General features: G+C 49.7%; 1 protein-coding gene across 2 annotated transcripts; it reads left to right on the forward strand.

Moving 5' to 3' along the window:
• Positions 1-679: 679 nt before the first annotated feature.
• On the forward strand, positions 680-16,960 carry LOC148047181 (major histocompatibility complex class I-related protein 1-like). 2 transcript variants are annotated; one of them, XM_087711262.1, is made up of 11 exons: positions 681-1,071; positions 1,598-1,843; positions 2,361-2,636; positions 3,189-3,470; positions 4,449-4,511; positions 7,726-7,871; positions 8,315-8,552; positions 9,442-9,491; positions 9,913-10,006; positions 15,448-15,606; positions 16,834-16,960. In XM_087711262.1, the coding sequence occupies exons 1-11, from the start codon at positions 999-1,001 to the stop codon at positions 16,914-16,916; spliced, it is 1,710 nt and encodes a 569-aa protein (XP_087567388.1). In that variant the 5' UTR covers positions 681-998; the 3' UTR covers positions 16,917-16,960. The 2 variants fall into 2 exon arrangements, with proteins under 2 accessions (XP_087567389.1, XP_087567388.1); XM_087711263.1 differs by lacking the exon at positions 4,449-4,511 and having other exon boundaries at positions 680-1,071.
• The last annotated feature ends 1,172 nt before the right edge of the window (positions 16,961-18,132 follow it).

Consider the following 18,132-nt stretch of genomic DNA (forward strand, 5'->3'; position numbering starts at 1 on the left):
TTGCTGTTTGTTCTGTGTAAACTGCCCAGAATTTCGTTTCAAGAGTGGGATAACTTTCCAAAGGTTTTCAACAAAAGATAAAAATAAGGTAAGACTAAAATTTCCAGCGAGGCTGTTTAATTGAGGGAGGGGCTTAGACTCTTCTCTCCATTGAAACCTGCCCCTCCCCACTGGAGGACTGGTTGAAATCCTGGCTAGGAATCATTTTGTCCAGATTGGGCTGCAATACCAGCTGACGCTCTGTGGTTGAGTGAGAGTCCCAGCTCCAGTCTCACGATCCTCCAGGTTAGATTCCTGCAGCAGACATGCACCGCACCCCCCCCCCTCCCAAAGATCTGGTTAGAACACTGTAGCTAGTCTCAGAAGCACGGAAGATCAGCACCTGCCACTTCTCTCCATTTATTGCGCCTTTTATTACCATGCAAAACAAACTTTTATTAACGTGCTGCCACAGGCAGTAATAGACTTTGAACGGGAGGAGAACTTCATCGGAGCTCGGAGGGCTGTCATTGGCGGAGCGGTGTCTTCGGTTGCAGGTACAAATAAAAAGGGGGAGTGGCGGAAGGGAGCGGGGTCCGAGACGGACGTTGCCCAAAGATGCAGCGATCCCCTTGATCATCGGCAGCCACCTTCTGCCAGAAGGTCCCCCAAAGGCCTATGGGGCGAAGGGGGCTCGATCGAAGAGTCTCAGAAGAAGAATGACCGTGGAGGGCATCGTTCACAAAACCGGGGTGACTAGGAGGTTTGAGCTCTACCGTTGCCTGGTTCTGGACAACGTCTCCCTGGGACCCTCCCTCCCTCCCTCCAGGACCCCCGGAAGACAATAAAGGAGCAGCGTTTTTTTCTCTCTTCTTCGCGGACCTGGACGGAGCGGAGAATTTGGGCAGAGTTGGACTTTTTTGCGCATCGGGACGGGACCCGAACGGGGGCAGCGCCTAAGTGACTTAACGGAGGGCGTCTTCGGTTGGAGGTGCACGGGGGCGCCTGGTTGGAGAGCGATGCTGCTGCCCCGGGCGCCCCTCTTGTTCTTGGGAGTTGTGCTGGGGTCCTTCGTGCTTCGGACTTTTTGCGGTGAGTTTGCGACGGGGAGGGGGGAAGGAATCAGACAGGGAGGGGATCTCATGTCCTGAGCTGTGTCTTTCTCTCCCCCATCCTCCCCCCTCAGACCCAAACGCTTTTCCCAGAAAGCAAAACCCTCCTTCTCTGGCGATTCAGCGATCCTGGTTTAAAAAAAACTTTAGTAACTGATTTGTAATCAGCCCCCATTTTTATTTCTGGGAGAACAGAGAGAAGTGAAAAGAGAAGTTTTTAGACTTCAGCCCTGCCCTCTTTCTCCTGGTCCTTCCTTCTCCTGCCTGGGCGAAGTCCTCACCATCCAGCTCCACCCTTATCATCAAACTTTGCCCTCACTGGAAAGATCCTCAGCTCATTTGTTCCAGTTTAGAGAACCTGTTGGGGAGGGGCTGTTTCTGATAAAAGCACTTAGATTTCTGTACAGCTTGATACTGCTTGACAGTCCTCTCTAATAAACGCTTGAAGGGGATGTTGTTGTAGTACAGACCCCACAATTCTGCTCTTCTCCCTCTTCCCTCTCCAGCCTCTCCATCCCACTTCCTGTCCTACTTCTACCACCGACTCTCAGAGCACAGCCAGGAGCTGAACCAGTTCTTCATTAGGGGCTACTTGGATGACCAGCCCATCATCCGCTTTGACAGCCTCACCAGGAAGATGGAGTCTCTGGTGCCCTGGATGGAGGAGGTGGAGAAGGAGATGTTTCTGGCCCCTGAGTGGGTTTTCACGGATGACCTGGACAAGTTATCAAAACTGGACCACCATGCTGGAGGTAAGCAGAGCCAGGGACAGCAATGCCTCCTGAAAAGGAAAGAAGACTTCAATCCCCACCCCCAATTATCTCTCCCCACTTAAAAACTCTTCATGGCCTGACCTCAATACTAATAGCAGCACTTAAATGTATATACCGCTTCACAGTGCTTTACAGCCCTCTCTAAGCAGTTTACAGAGTCAGCATCTTGTCCCCAACGATCTGGGTCCTCATTTTACGGACCTCAGAAGGACGGATGGCTGAATCAACCTTGAGCCTGTTGAGATTCAATCTGCCAAATTGCATCCATCCATCTGTCAGCAGAAGTAGCTTGCAGTAATGCACTCTAACCACTGCGCCACCATGGCTCCAACAGGGTTAACTGAAGTAAAAGACATTTCTCCTTGTGGGATAAAGAGGGGAAGGGGAAATCAGGTTTCTCTCCCTGGGAGGGATGGGAGGTAGAATAAAACTGTGTCTTAGGAGAGGAATCCTGGGCCCTTTTCATTCACATCCATTCTTTCTGGATTTCTTTCAGGGCTTTACACCTGGCAGGTGAATTTGGGCTGTGAACTCAGGGAAGATGGGAGCAAAAGAGGATTTCTGCATTATGGCTATGATGGGATGGACTTCATCAGCTTCGACAAGGAGACCCTTAAATGGGTGACAGCTCAGCCCGTGGCCGAGAAGGTGAAGGTGAAGTGGGAGGAGGACCCAAGGTGGTCCCATGGAAACAAAATCTTCCTGGATGAGACCTGCATTGAGTGTCTGCAGAGACACCTGTCCTACCAGAAGGAGGTTCTGCAGAGGATTGGTGAGTGGCAAAAGACGGTCTCCACTGAGCATGTTTCTGTAGGCTCCCCCTCCCCATATTATTTCTACCCTACATAGCCAAGACACACATTGCAGAGATTCAGGAGAAATCTCACATCATATTACAGAAGGAAAATAATCTTCAATGCCCCCAAAATAAGGACTTGAAAGACAAAGAAACTGAGTGGGAAAATAAGATCCAGTCCAATTGCAATGAGAAAATCTTAGAAAGCAAAAGAAACCAACTTTGGGTCAGAAGAAAAGATCAGTTCCTGATTCCTATGGGGAACTTGAGCAAATTCAATTGGGGGGGGGGGCTGAATCAATTCCCAAATTAGGGTTTATGTTGATCAGTTTGACAACTTTACCCCCAACCCTATATATTTGGTTTTTTTAAAGGAAGAGCTTCAAAGTTCCCATTTTTGTGGGTACCAGAGGTTCAGAGGAGGAGAGGGAGAAGAGGGAGAGGGGGACCAAAGGAGGACTTGATATTTAAATCAACTTGCCAGAAACTCTAGAAATCCCAGGAACTCAGGTGTTGCTGTTTCTGCAGAGCCTCCGGTGGGGAAGGTTACTCACAAGGTGGTGGATGGCAGCCTGGAGGTCCTCATCTGCCAGGCCTTTGGCTTCTACCCCAAGGAGATCCAGGCCACCTGGAGGAGGGATGGAGAGGTCTTCCAGTATGAGACCCTCCATAGGAACGTGGCCCCCAACTCAGATGGGACCTATTATGTCCAGCTCAGCATTGAGATCGACCCCAAGGAGAGGGACCACTTGCGGTGTTACCTGGAGCACAAGGGCTTGCGGGAGCCCCTGGTCTTAAAGGAGGAAACAGGTGAGAGGTTGGATGATGAAGACATGGATCAGTGTAGTCTCTACTGTTCAGATAGAGCTATGATATATAGTCCTGCATTTAGCAATGGGAGAGATGAGATGATCTGGAAATCTGGAAAGATATGAGGCTACGAAACTGAAACAGTTTTCCTTTCTGATAGAATTATCTGGTCTTAACAAATTATCCCATGTTATTCAATGACTTTTTCCACTTATCTTTTGTCAATCCAACAAGACAGACTGGCAGAAGAGCCCAATCTCATGGTGCTTCTTTTGCAGGAAGTCCTCAACTTAACATATTTTGTTTAGTGACCGTTCCCAGTTACAATGGCACTTTAAAAAGTGGCTTGTGACCAATTTCATAGTTACAACCCTTGCAGCATCCCCATGGTCATGGGATCACAATTCAGACACTTGGCAACTGACTCATATTTATGACAGTTGCAGGGTCACCTGATCCCCTTTAGTGACCTTCTGGCAACCAAAATCAATGGGGAAGTCAGATTCACTTAATAACCAATTTACTGCCTTAACAACTTCAGTGATTCATTTAAGAACTGTGCCAAGAAAGATCATAAAATGGAGGAAAATTCACTTAACAACTGACTCAGCATCAGAAAAGTTGTGTCAAATTGGATTGTAAACCGAGGACTATCTGTAGTATAAAATAAAATTTACAGACTCTTGCAATCTGAACATTTATCTTCAGGGGAACTAAGAAGGGTTTGTAATTTTTCCTTAATCTGATTTCTTGGCCCAGGTTGAAGCCACCCTCATCTAATCAGTCTTGGTGATGGCTCTTCCTTCTGCCCTTCAAGGCCATTTCCTCTGCCATCTATAGCCAGAAGGGGAGGGGCTGCAGGTGGGGGCACTTCCTGGAGGCCAGTGCAGGTTGGGAAATGCTTCTGTTGCTCAGCATCTCCACTTCAGGGAAGTCAGCATCGGTCTAATTAGAACCATGTTTCTTGTCCTTGTTTAGCTAGAATATGGTGGATTTACTCAGGAATTGTGATTGCCATGATCTTGATTCTCTTCCTGATATGTAAGTTCCCAGTTTTTAACTTCCTGGGGGGCTGGTGGGAGGAGCTGCTGGCTGTGATTGAGGGAGACTGAGAGGGAGTACAGAGGACAAAGGTAGTAGCCCGCATGCCGAATGGCTCACAAATCATATAACTTTAAAGCAAAAGCAGCAATAATACATTCAGGGTTAGTGTGCTTGATATTGTGATTTGATTTGATTTCAAAATGACTGGCTTAGTTCATGCAATCCTTGCTTTGCAGTTGTCTTTCGCAGTACTCTTTTCAAATTTGGATACTGCCCCCTTTGTAAACAAATTACTAGTCTACATGGAGAGATCACCTATCTAGAATCTCTAATCTGTGCTCTCCAAGCAGAAGTTAGGTGCCCAATTCAGCCATTCCACTCTATTGAGCTGCCACCCTATCAGCCCCCTCTACCAGAAAGATCCTGACAGAGAAGGGCAGGATGGATAACCGTGGGATCTGGCAGGGTGAGAGCTGTGGACCACAAACACAAAGCTTTCAATCTATCCCAGCATAACAGATACAGTGCCCTTGCTGACCTTAATAAGGACACTAAAGTGACAGGTCAAGATAGTTGTGATGATGATGACTCAAATAAGCAGGGGATCGTGGTCCAAGATGACGAACTTACTTTTGAAAGGGGAAAGTATGAAACAGATATTACACATCAGTCACACAAGAAGAGCAAGGTATCCAAAAAGAGAAGTCACCGTCTGGTTGGTGATTCAATGGTAAAGGATGTAAATTTAGGAAAGGATATGGAGGTTTTGAAAGAGGTCAGGTGTCTGCCAGGTGCTACTGCCAGCAGAGACAAGAGGCATATTCTTAAATAGACAGGAATGTCAGTAAGGACTGTGATCTTGATGCTATTATACATCTTGGCAGAAATGATCTTCCGCATCTGTACTTTCTGTGCAGAATGATTTCCAGAGCTTGGCGTATGAACTTAGTAGTATAGGTTGTAGCCTTTTCAGAGGTTTTACCATTATATAAGGAACAAAGAGGGAAGGGCCAGTGTGTAGCAGAGTTTAATGTGTGGCTAAAGGAGTGGTGTAAAAGAGAAGGCTTTGGTTTTATTAGTCCTAATGCCTGCAGCTGGTCCAATGAAAAACTATACAAGAGGGATGGTTTGCACCATCCAAGAAAGGGACTGAGTTACTTGCCTTGAATATACAGATTTTCTGGATAAACGTTTAAACTGAAAAGCAGGGACAGAGAATTAATTGATACAGATCTAAAATTAATGGGGTTATCAGTACATGTAACATAGATGTTTGTGCAGCATTTCTTTGATATTAGTTTAACATCCTGTTGCAAGTTGTTCCATGGCAAGTTGGCTGTAGTGAGTTGCCCCACAGTGAGTTGGGAGAGGCAGGTTGTCATGGACTGACCCACCATAAGCCCCTGACCCACCAACAACCTTTTCAATGGGAGTCACAAAGGAAGAAGAAACTATGCAGCCATTTTTCAATTTCCTGTAATTCCAGAATGTTCACCCCTAGAACAGACAAAAGAGAGAAGGTGCAGTGGTAAAAATTGCAAGTAGGGGTAGAGGAGAACACTGGGCAATAACCACCAGGCATGTTCCTTTATATATGTGGTGAGCACATCTTGTCAATCAAGAATTGTGATGTCCTGTAAGATCTCTAAGAGGAACCTGGGGCGTTTTAATTTTGATTTTGAGATTGAGATTTGAGATTTATTAGATTTATATGCCGCCCTTCTCCCAAGGACTCGGGGCAGTGTACAACAATTAAAAGAAACACATAATACAAAAGTTTTAAAAAATTAAATGGAATATCCCAAATCCAATTAAAATTGACAATACATTTTTTAAAGAAAAATTCAAATTAAAATTAACAGTGGTCAATAAGTTATTTTGTTTTTTTCAGGCCAGGCTTGCTTGCAGGAAAAGCCAACTTTTTAGGGCGCGTCGAAAGGACCAGAGGTCGGGGATTATACGAAGCTCCGGGGGCAGCTCAGTCCAGAGGGAAGGCGCTCCCACAGAGATCCCCCTGGGGATCCCGAGCCAACACTGTCTGGCCGACGGTACCCTGAGGAGGCCAACTCTGTGGGATCGCACTGGACGATGGGAGGCTACCAGTGACAGTAGGTGGTCTCGCAGGTACCCTGGGCCTAAGCCATGGAGTGCTTAAAAGGTCATAATTAGTACCTTGAATCCAGGGGTGGGTTTCTCGCCCCGTTCCAACCGTTCGGTTGGAACGAGGCCTGCGGCGTCCTCGCGCATGCACGCGGTGTCCTCGCGCACACACATGGCGCACGCATGCGTACTAGCATCTGCGCAATGCTCCAGCTGCTCCTGGAGGATCGCGCAGGTGCTGTATGCGTTCTGCGCATGCGTGGAAGCACAGAATTCGTAAAAACCGGGTAAGGAGCGGGTGCGGGTGTGCGGGCGCGCGCGGGCGCACGGGGGGGGGGGCTTCGCCGTTCCCGGAAGTTACTTACTTCCGGGTTCGGCGACCAACCGGATCGCAGGGACCGGTGCGAACCGGTCGAAACCCACCCCTGCTTGAATCATACCCGGAAGACAACCAGCAACCAGTGCAGGCTGCCTAAAAGGGGTGTAACATGGGAGCACCTAGGTGCCCCCATGATAACCCGCGCAGCCGCATTCTGGACCAGTTGAAGTTTCCGGGTGCTCTTCAAGGGCAACCCCATGTAGAGAGCATTACAGTAGTCCAGGCGAAAAGGGACAAGGGCATGAGTGACTGTGCACAGAGCATCCCGATTTAAATTTTCATTTTCTTGTAATCCAGCACACCTTCTCAAACAACATTTTTGCCCTTCAGCCATCATAAAGATAATGGGATAACACATATTCCTTTCTCCCTCCTTCTTCTCTGCAAGAGCCGAGGTAGTGTAATGATTAGAACGCAGTACTGCAGGCTACTTTGGCTGACTGAAATTTGGCACTTCAATTCTCACCAGGCTCAAGGTTGACTCAGCCTTCCAGCCTTCTGAGGTCATAAAAGAGTCATAAAATGACTCTGTAAACTGCTCAGAGAGGGCTGTAGAACACTGTGAAGTGGTATATACGTCTGAGTGCTATTTTCAAGATGCTGAGTTAAAATCCAGACAATTGTATCATCTGAGCCTTTCAAGGTCTTAAACATAAATTCTTCTCCAGGTCAGGCAAAAGCTCTTTACCTAAGCAATAAATGAGATGTCCCCTCTTTTTTGTCATCTATCAGGCCTGTGGTGGAGATTTAGGAAAAATATATCCCAGCAAGTGAAATCTGATTATATTTTTCCTGAAACAGCTACTCCCCCCCTTGTTGATGGTACAAAAGGGGAGATTCAATCACAGACAATTCTCCAACCCCAAGGAACTCTAGAGGTGAGTCTGATTATTGTTGGAGTCTCAACACAAAACTCTGGACTTGGAATACACCAGAAACTCAAGACCATGAAGGTTGTTGGGGTGGGAAATTGATCCCCAAGATAGCCATGGAGGAATTATGGGCTTCCGGAGCTTCTCTGGGGCTGAATCCTTTCTGCTGGGGACCCTCTGGTCAACTGCTCTGCAAGGAAGATCAAGCCCAGCTCAGTCCTGCTGGCCCACCAGCTGAGAGGGAGGAGTGGGAGACAGGGAAGGAACAGGAGTGGGGTGAGGAAAGGGGGAGCAAGGTTCTGTCCAGGAAGAATTGGACGGGGGGAGAAGGAAATGGGGCTTGGAAGAGCATTGGGGGGACGGTTAAGATTGTTGTGATAAGAGGATGGAAAGCACCCATCACTTATATGAACTGGGATGCTGACTTCCTTCATTTTCTCTCTTTGCAGAATGAAGCATCCTGTGAGTCATGGGGGCCTCAGAATGCAATCAAAGCCACTATGTCAAAATTGTCCACACAAAAACAGAAGTACCAGAGGGTCGCAAGGTGTCAATCGTCAGCTGGAGAGTTGGCGGTATCTTTACAGACGTCGGCTGAAGCAGGAGCAACAGAGTCTGGAGCGAGAACGATCAGCCAGCCTATGGACAGCCCAGGATCCCCATTCCAATGCACGGAAGTCTCAGAAGGTGAAGTGTTTGTACATTTCGTGTTTGAAAACCTGTTGCCCCTCAACGTTTACATGGCCAGATGTCAGGGCTGCAAGTAATACAACTTGTTCAATAAGAACTCTGAGGCAGACAGGTTCCTCAAACAATATTTTTATTAGGACATATCAAATCATCTCTGGGTTGAGTTCCAGGATGTTGCCTCTGGGGATGTGGACAAGGCCATTCGAGCTGTAAGTGCCTCCACCTGCATTCTGGACCCGTGTCCCTCCTGGCTGGTTGCCAACAGCAGGGAGGTGACACATGGCTGGATCCAGGCGGTCGTGACCGCCTCCCTTCGGGAGGGGCACTTCCCCACCGTACTCAAAACGGCGGTGGTGTGACCCCTCCTGAAGAAACCATCCTTGGATCCAGCCATTTTAAACAACTCTAAATTGGCATATTCCTGGTGGAAAACCGGCTCTAACTTGACACCGGTTCCCCCCTTCCCAATTAAAAGTAAAACTTCATCACTTCCCCCCAGTCTCAGTCACATGGTCCAATCAAGATACAGCCCAATTCCGAGGTTGGAAAAATGAGGACCAAGATTGTTGGAGGAAACAGGCTGACTCTGTAAACTGCTCAGAGAGGGCTGTAGAACACTGTGAAGCAGTATATACGTCTGGGTGCTATTTTCAAGATGCTGAGTTAAAATCCAGACAATTGTATCATCGGGGCTTTTCAAGGTCTTCAACGTAAATCCTTCTCCAGGACAGGCAAAAGCTCTTTACCTAAGCCACAAATGAGATGTCCTCTCTTTTTTGTCATCTCTCAGGCCAGTGGTGGAGATTTAGGAAAAATATATCCCAGCAAGTGAAATCTGATTATATTTTTTCTGAAATGGCTGCTTTCCTCCTTGTTTATGGTACAGGTGGTGAGAATCAATCACAGACACCTCTCCAATCCCAAGGAACTGTAGAGGTGAGTCTGATTATTGCTGGAGTCTCAACACAAAACTCTAGACTTGGAATACACACGAAACTCAAGACCATGAATGTTGTTGGGGTGGGAAATTGAACCCCAAGACAGCCATGGAGGAATTATGGGATTCCGGAGTTTCTCTGGGACTGAGTATCTTCTGCTGGGGACCCTCTGGTCAACTGTTCTGCAAGGAAAATCCAGCCCAGCTCAGAGGGAGGAGTGGGAGACAGGGAAGGAACAGGAGTGGGGTGAGGAAAGAGGAGCAGGGTTCTGTCCAGGAAGAATTGGAATGGGGAAAAGTAAATGGGGCTTGGAGGAGCATTGGGGGGACTGTTAAGATTGTGGTGATAGGAGGACAGAAAACACCCATCACTTATATGAACTGGAATGCTGACTTCCTTCATTTTCACTTTCTTTACAGACACCGGCTGAAGCAGAAGCAACAGAGTCTGGAGTGAGACCGATCAGCCAGCCTATGGACAGTCCAGGATCCCAATACCCGGAAGTCTCAGAAGGTGAAGTTTTTGTACTTTTAGTGTTTGAAAACCTGTTGCTCATCAATGTTTACATGGCCAGGTGTCAGGGCTGCAAGTAATAAAACCTGTTCAATAAGAACTCTCAGGCAGACAGGTTCCTCAAACAATATTTCTATTGACATATCAAATTGGCATATTCCTGGTGGAAAACCGGCTCTAAGTTGATGCTGGTTTCCCCCTTCCCAATTAAAAGTAAAATTTCATCACCTCCCCTCGTCTCAGTGTTAGATCATAGGAACGGATGAGTCAGACTCAGGCTTCATTAACAACAGCACAATTTGGCACTTTTTCTTTTTTAAACAGAGGCCCTTTTCACTGATTCTGATCAAAACAGTTCTAACTCTTTTAATTAGCTGTTCCTTATTTGCGGTGGATATCAATATTTCATCAAAATAGGAGACAACTCTTGGTATCCCTGCAAAAGTCGTTCCATGACACTTTGGAACAGTCCAGGGGCAATACTAATGCTGAATTGTAGGCGGTTGCATTTAATGGCACCCCTATGCATCAAAATAGTTTGGGCCTCCGCTGTGGCGCCATCTACAGGCAACTAGGTATGCCTGCACCATGTCTAGTTTTGCAAAAACTTTGTGGGCCCCAATGAATGTAGCAAATGCTGTACAATGGGTACAGGGTAAGTGCCGAGGTGGCGCAGTGGTTAAATGCAGCACTGCAGGCTACTGCTAGATCAGCAGTTCAGCGGTTCAAATCTCACCGGCTCAGGGTTGACTCAGCCTTCCATCCTTCCGAGGTGGGTAAAATGAGGACCCAGATTGTTGGGGGCAATATGCTGACTCTCTGTAAACCGCTTAGAGAGGGCTGAAAGCCCTATGAAGCGGTATATAAGTCTACTGCTATTGCTATTGCTATTGCTCTATTGCAACACTTTGTTTTCTGTACACATATAGTCCACGCAGGTGCGGACTCAGGCTTGACCGGGGTCACTATAGGGTTTTCTCATCTGGCATGATCTACCGGCTCTAGGATCCCCTGGCCAATTAATTTGTCCAATTCTAAGTCAATTTTGGGTTGAAGAGCGAAAGGCACTCTCCTGGGTTTCATTCTAATCAGAGCTACATTGGGATCCAGATTGAATGATATGGGGGTCCCCACATACTTACCAAGACTGGTGCCAAAGACATCTGCGAACTCCCTAAAAAGTTCTTTGGTGCTGTTGTCCCGGATGGCATTGATTCCTGTTACTTCCCTTCCCCGCTTGAGTTGTTTGCCGCATAGGGAATAGGGCGGCATATAAATAAAAAAACCTCAACCTCAACCTCAACATCAAGGCCCAGGGGTTTGAACCAATCCAGTCCTAGGACGCTTGGCAACATGCCGCTCACTACCGTTATGGGAAGTAGTCCACTGAATGTCTTGTATTGCACCCGGAAGATGCCCTGACCAAGAACTGGGACTCGGTTCCCTTGATATTCGCTCACTATGTCTGGACCTCACAGCTTGTGCCTTCTCAGGTTGGGGATGATTTTCATGAGAGCGGCCCAGGACATATTGGTCAGTGGTGACCCTGTGTCCATCTCCATGGAGCATGGTGATCCTTCCAGGAGGATGGTGACCTTCAGCTTTGCTGTCCGGGTGACACTGTTTTTGCCAATGGTCGTGTGGTATGTCACTCCAGGGGTTCCCTCCTGCTGTTTGGGTCGTGGCTGCCATGACCCACATCTTTGCGGCTTTGAGTGCGTCTGTGGATGTCGTGGATGTTGGTTGGCTGCTGGGAATTTTCTCCTGCAGACTCTGGCGATGTGTCCCTTCCGTTAGCAATGCTGGCAGACGGCGTCTCTGAAGCGGCAACCTGACCACTGGTGATTGCCTCCGCAGGCGGTGCAGGGTGGAAACTGCCATTTGAATTTCTGCGCCGATTCCTTGCAATCATTGTGCATGTGATATACGTCGTCATCGCTGTCTGACGCCTCAGGCTCTGTTCTGTTTCTGTAGGGTTTCCGTCAACTTGGTCGAGGATTTGGTAGCCCTGGCTTCATCGAGGGCGATCTGGAGTGTGAGATTAGTCTTGACAAGCAGCCTCCTCTGCAAATGAGTGTCCTGAACACCACAAATTATGCAGTTGAGGAGGAGCTCATCCATATCCCTGAATTCACAATAGGCTGCAGCTTTTCGGAGTGCAGCAACATATTGATTTATTGACTCACCTTCCATTTGGTTCCAGAGGTTGAATTCATGCCTCCGGATGTATTTAGATGGTCTGGGAGCGTAGTGCATCCTCAGCATCTGTTGGAGAACCGACCAAGCGACCAAATGAAGTGGCATTGGCTCGGAGAGATGTTTCATCATCTCGAAAACCTTGGATCCTCAGTAGCTTAAGAACACGGCTTTCTTCCGGCCTTCAGAAAAGCCGAGGAGGTCGTTTGCTTCGAGGAAGCAGTCAAACTTCATCATGTAGGACTCCCAGTGTTCGGTGGTTGGATCAAACAGAGTTGGTGGGGCATGCATCGTCATCTCGTAGCTTGCTTGTAGCTGATTCAAATCTGCTGCTTTTAAGATGGTTGCTCACTGCCGTGCTTCGCTCCGGGCTGGATTGCTTGCCGGGTTGTTTCTGTTCTCGTGCCTAGTTGCCTTCCAATCCCACCTTCATCGCCAGTGTTAGATCGTGGGAACAGATGAGGCAGACTCAGGCGTCAGTAACAACAGCTCTTTATTAGTGACTCATGGAATGGCCAACCTACCCTGTCGTTCCACCTTCACCTTCCACACTGCCTGCCGGTGGGGCACCTCCCATTTTGTGACACGCATGCCCCGTCCCCAACACCCCTGTTTGTATAGCGCCGAACAGTCTGTGCCCCCCTCCCAGGTGTTCCTTTGGGCAAGTTATTGAAGCTTGGCTGTTTCGTTCCACATTCCCTTCTGAGTTGAATACTCATCTCCTCTTTCTTCGCCCATCTTGGCTTTGATGTCTGAGGTCAGGCTGCACTCCAGCTGCAATCAGGCTCTCTTCAGATTCCAGAGTTTGCCTCCAGGCACCACTGATACTTAAAAGAAGAATTGACTGTCTGTAAGGCTTCCTAAAAATGCCCTAGTTGATTCATGAGCATCGAGTCAAGGTTCAATACAAAAACTAGTATTTAGTAGGGGCACCATTAGCAAGATCTGTTTGCAGTCCAGTCTATTCTTTGTTTGATTTATTGCTGAATTTTATCCCCGTTTCTTCCCTCCCCTCAGTCTTTGTCATAGAACACATTCCCCTATAAGATGCACCCCTCCCAAACCGGCTGCAGTAATCTGAGATCTGACTCCAGTCGAGAATATGGATGGAATGTATTTCCCCTCCTTGTCTCCCGTGACAATGCTGGGAGTTGACACTGCACTTGCCAAGGCACGAGGCGAGTGCAGTCGGGGAGAAATCAGGGGGAGAGGAAGGAGAATGCCATTCCTAGCAGAAGCTCGGCTTTTTCCTCCCCCTCCCCCTGATTTCTCCTCAGCCATGCTCGTCTCGTGCCTTGGCAAGCAAGGTGGCTCTCAAAGAGAACCAAGTGGGCACAGTGCTTCTTCCAACAGCTGAGGAAGGAAAAGGAGCCGAGGCCTTGGCTATTAGCACCCGGTTCATTCTCTTTGAGAGCTGCCTTCCAAAATGTCAGAAAATCCCCCATTTTGCAAGGCGGCCCTCAAAGGGAAGGTAGCGGGTGCAGCACTTCTTCCAACAGCCGAGGCCAGAGCAGTGTTGCACTGCCCTCCAGCCTCGGCTCCTCTTCCGTCCTCAGCTGTTGGAAGAAGTGCTGCATCTGCTTTGTTCTCTTTGAGAGAGGTGCCAGGCAGATGTCCTGGGACGGCTGCACATGTGCACTACCTGCCCTCCTGGAGCACTTTCTTTCTTCTTCCGCCGCTGAAAGAAAGATGATCCCGCTGTCTGTTGGTGCTGAGGCGGTTGATTCGGCTAGGTAAATGGGCCTCTGAAGGCAGGGTGCGCTCTGTTGCTGGTGTCGGCGCTGCTGCCACCAGCCACACCCATGCAGGAGAACTCCCCATGGCAGTCCAGTTCTGGGACAGCAGAGTATTCTTTCTTTCGGCAATGGGAGGAGGAAGAAAGTGCTGTAGGAGGGCAGGCACCAGGCAAATGTCCCAGAGGGTGGACATTCTGCACATGTCCACCCTCTGACCTCCTGGAATACTTTCTTCCTTGTCCTGCCACTAAAAGAAAAAATATCCCACCACCCCAGAACTCCGCCCTGCAGGACCAGCAGGGTGGTGGGATGTTCTTTCTTTTGGCAGAGGGAGAAGGAAGAAAGTCCTCTGGGAAGGAGAGCGGACATCCAGGAGCTGCTGCACATGTGCCAGTCCCATTTCTACAATGGCAGACCCCCCCACTGCAGGTGATTCAAAGAGGGGATGGAGATGCTGCAGAAAAGGCTGCCTTCCCCCAGGGCCCACATGCCTCTCGTACCGGCTCTGCCGGGATCCAAAACAACCAGCTGCCTGCTCTCTTTGCAGATTGGCCTGCCCAACCATTGGTACTACTCTGGGAACTTGGCCTGTGGAGTCTGGCACTCTGGGGGGGGGGGAGACTTGGCTGCACCCCACTCCCGGCCTGAGCAGGTGCCACCCCCAGCCCCCGCCAGTGGCTTCCACCTCTTGCTCTGCTTCTTCACTGGCAGTAAGCAGCGGCATGGCCAAGGAGCAGGCAGGTGGTTGGGTGAGAAGCCAGTGGGCTGCTTTGGAGCCTGAAGCCCCACAGAGCTGGCACGAGAGGCACACAGGCCCAGTGGAAGGCAGCCTTTTCTGCAGCATCCCCTCCCCTCTTTGGATTGCCCTGCAGCAGGGGGGCTCTGTCTTTGAAGAAATGAAGCGGGTGCATGTGCAGCAGCCCCGGATGCCCTCCCGCAGCATCACTGCCGCAACCCCTCTCAGCCCCAGCACACCATCCGTGTTTCCACCAAGGGCCGCTTGCCCACCCACTGGCCAAGCCAGGCTGGACACCAATCTTAGAAGACAAGCAAGCATGGGGGACCACCGGTGAGGCCGCATGGAAGGCAGGGGAGCATGGCAGGGCTGCAGGGAAGGGGGCAGAGGCAGCTAGCTAAGCTGCGACTCACTGGCTTACCTGGCAGACAGATCAGGGATGCAGCGCTTAAGCAGGCAAGCTGCAGAGCAGAGACTGGATGGGGCTGGGCAAGCGAGTGGTGACTGGGGAACCAGTTCAGGGGTGTGACCAGGCTGCCATTACTACCAGTTGGGAAAAGTATGCCAGATTTTTACTACCTATTCAGCAGAACCGGACTGAACCAGTAGGAACCCACCTCTACTCAGAGGCCCCAAGAGCTGCTCAAGAGCTGCCTGTGTTCTGTACCAGCTGAAGCTTATGGACAGTCTTCAAATGTAGAGTGCATTGCAGGGGCCCAAGTGTGAGAGGACCAGGGCTTGTGGGACTGAATGCAGAGTTGTCTTTTTTGCAGATCGCCCAGTGGCTGAAGTAACTCCCAGGATCCAGTGCAACCACAAGGATTGCCAAGACCATGGCTTCTGTTCCAAAGAGAACTTTGCCACCAAGAGAAAGTTTTGGGAAGATGTCCAAACTCAGACTGGGTTTAGGATGCCTGGCTGCATAGAAGGAGGTTTGTACATATTCATGTAGCTATGGATTTATTCATGAGAATATCTAAGCTGCCCAATAGCCAAATCTTTCTGGGTGTTTCACAATAAATCACAGTAAAAAATTAAGCTGAAAGATATGCAGATGGTAGCAAAATTTGGTCCCCATTGATCAACAGTTTCATTAATTGATTTTTAGCCCGGATCAAGAGGCAAAGCTCTTGATAGAGATAGAAAAGCTGCAATAAATGAAACTAAGTGCCAGCTGTGCTTAACAATCAGCCTTCCATAAGGTCATGTTTTGGGAAGCGGGAAGGAAGGAGTGCCGGGGCAGAATGACTCTACAGAAGATGGGACCAAAGTGAACAAAACAGCATTTGAGGGCATTTTGTAAAAAAGTTATATCCATTCAGTTCTTGAGGAACATATTTTGGAAAACTCTTTTTTTAGATGATGGTTGTTATGAGGTGGCAAAAGGAAACTCTTTTGATGTTTTTCTAAAAGGGGGAATACATGTGGGAGATGCCCAGAACTTTGCATTTCTTGTGTGGTGAAATTCATTTTTCCCCCCTACTGGTTCTGTGGACATGGATTGTTGGGCATAGCATAGCTTTGGGGCATGGTATGGCTTGGTTAAGGTGACCAGGAATTGGGGATTTCATAGTATCCTTCCCCTGGAGGTGGGGAGGGAATGGGGATTTTATAGTATCCTTCCCCTGGAGGTGGGGAGGGAATGGGTATTTTGCAGTATCCTACCCCTGGAGTGGGGAGGAGATGGGGATTTTAAGGGTGCGGATGACGTGCCTCTTGTCAGTCGAAGCATCGGCTACCCTCCCTTCTTCTGCCTTATCTCTCCGTTCGTCTACCTTTGCGTTGGGAAAGAGGAGTGGAGTGGGAAAGCAAGACGGATTGCCATTGTCAGTTGCCAGGCTTCCAGCAGGTTGGCTGGATGCCGCCTCTGCGCTCCCGCCCAGTAGCAGCAGCAGCAGGGCTGGCGCCTGAGTGTATGGCGGAGACACCCACAGCCTTCTCCGGCTCATTGATTCTCCCCAACCACGCATTTTTCCTCCTTTCCAGCTGGGTGGCGGGAGCGCATGGGATCTCCCTAGGTCAAAGCCGAGAGGAAGGGGGGAGATTCCATATGAAGGCATCCCGAGGCTCTACTTTAACCCATGCGGGAAGTTTGGGGGGGGGTTGCATCTTTTCCCTGGCTTCTCTGAGCTTTGTTCATCCCGCTTCCGCTCCTTCAGCTGGAGACAATTACACATACACACTCCAAAGAATCCCAGGCACACAAACAAGCAGCGTGCCGAGCTGTCATCGGGGCTGCTGAAGCTTGCGAGGGAGATCTAGAAGCAGATGGGATGTGACTTGGAGTCCTGCGATCTTGGTGAGTGGGGATTCCTGCTATGGGATTTGGAGTCCTAAGACACTGGCCATTGGGGGCTGCTGCGATGGGATTTGGAGTCCGATGCCCCTGGCGATTGGGGCTTCCTGCAAGGAGATGCGGGAATAGGGGGGAGGGTCTGCACAAGCCCCCCTGACTCCCTTCTTTAGAAGAGCTGGAAGCATTAGAGGAGGGGGGGTTGCACATACCCCCTCCCCTGAAGCCCAGCGCCTGCTTACAGCAGCCCCAGATCGCCAGTGTCTTAGGACTCGGCACACTTCTTCTTCTCCACACGTGTCCCCTGTCTATTCTTTTCCTCAGTTCCCACGCCCCGGCGGGTCCACACAAGTTCCTCGCCTAGTTAAGCGCGCCTTGGATCCCAGCCCCAGGGCACCTTTCCACGGTTGGCCAAGCTCCTGCTCTCCCCGCAAAAGGTAGCCTCGCCGCTGCCTCTCTCTATTCCCTTTGCCCGCTGTCGGTTAAGAACAAAGCCCACGGTGGGGAAGCTGCTTGTTTGTGTGCCTAGGATTCTTTGGGTGTGTGTGTGTGTGTATAATTGTCTCCAGCTGAAGGAGCGGAAGCGGGAGGAACGAAGCTCAGAGAAGCCAGGGAAAAGATGCAACCCCCCGCCCCCAAACTTCCCGCATGGGTTGTAGATCCCTTGTAGGGGGAGGGGAGGGGAAGAGGCTCCGCAGGTGGGGGAGGGGAGGAAAATGGGGGACGCTGCGGAGGTAAAGGAGATGAAGAAGACCTTCATTGTGCCAGCCATCAAAACCTTCGGATCATTACGATTTCGCCGCCGCCAGTTGCAAGGAGTGGGAAGGAGAGGAAGGAAGGAGGGAGACGTGGAAGGCAAGCGGCAAGCCAGCCCTTCAAACTCATGCCGGCACTTTAGCGTGCCCCTCGGCTGCCATTCAGCGAAAGATGTTTCGCTGAATGGCAGGCGAGTTCTAAACTGCCGGCATGACTTTGAAAGGGCTGGATTGCCTTCCGCGCGGGCTGACGTGGAAGGCAAGCGGCAAGCGAGCACTTCAAAGTCGTGCCGGCAGGCAGGGCTGGAGCGAGCGAGCGAGCATGCTCCGTCCCGGTGGGTGCATGAGCGGAGCACTTTTCCAGCACTCCTGTGCCTGGAGAGCTCCCTCTGCATATGAGCCTGGGATCC

Source organism: Thamnophis sirtalis, unplaced genomic scaffold (assembly GCF_051295495.1).
Source record: "Thamnophis sirtalis isolate CommonGarterSnake01/CBP01778 unplaced genomic scaffold, rThaSir2_p1.2 scaffold_3, whole genome shotgun sequence".
Classification (NCBI taxonomy): Eukaryota; Metazoa; Chordata; class Lepidosauria; order Squamata; family Natricidae; genus Thamnophis; species Thamnophis sirtalis.

What these genes read in the sequence shown, in the direction of transcription:
- LOC148047181 (XM_087711262.1), top strand. Translation starts at nt 999, where the DNA reads ATGCTGCTGCCCCGGGCGCCCCTCTTGTTCTTGGGAGTTGTGCTGGGG. An exon ending in CGTGCTTCGGACTTTTTGCG is followed by an intron (nt 1,072 to 1,597) that starts GTGAGTTTGCGA and finishes TTCCCTCTCCAG; the next exon opens with CCTCTCCATCCCACTTCCTG. An exon ending in AATCCCAAGGAACTGTAGAG is followed by an intron (nt 9,492 to 9,912) that starts GTGAGTCTGATT and finishes CTTTCTTTACAG; the next exon opens with ACACCGGCTGAAGCAGAAGC.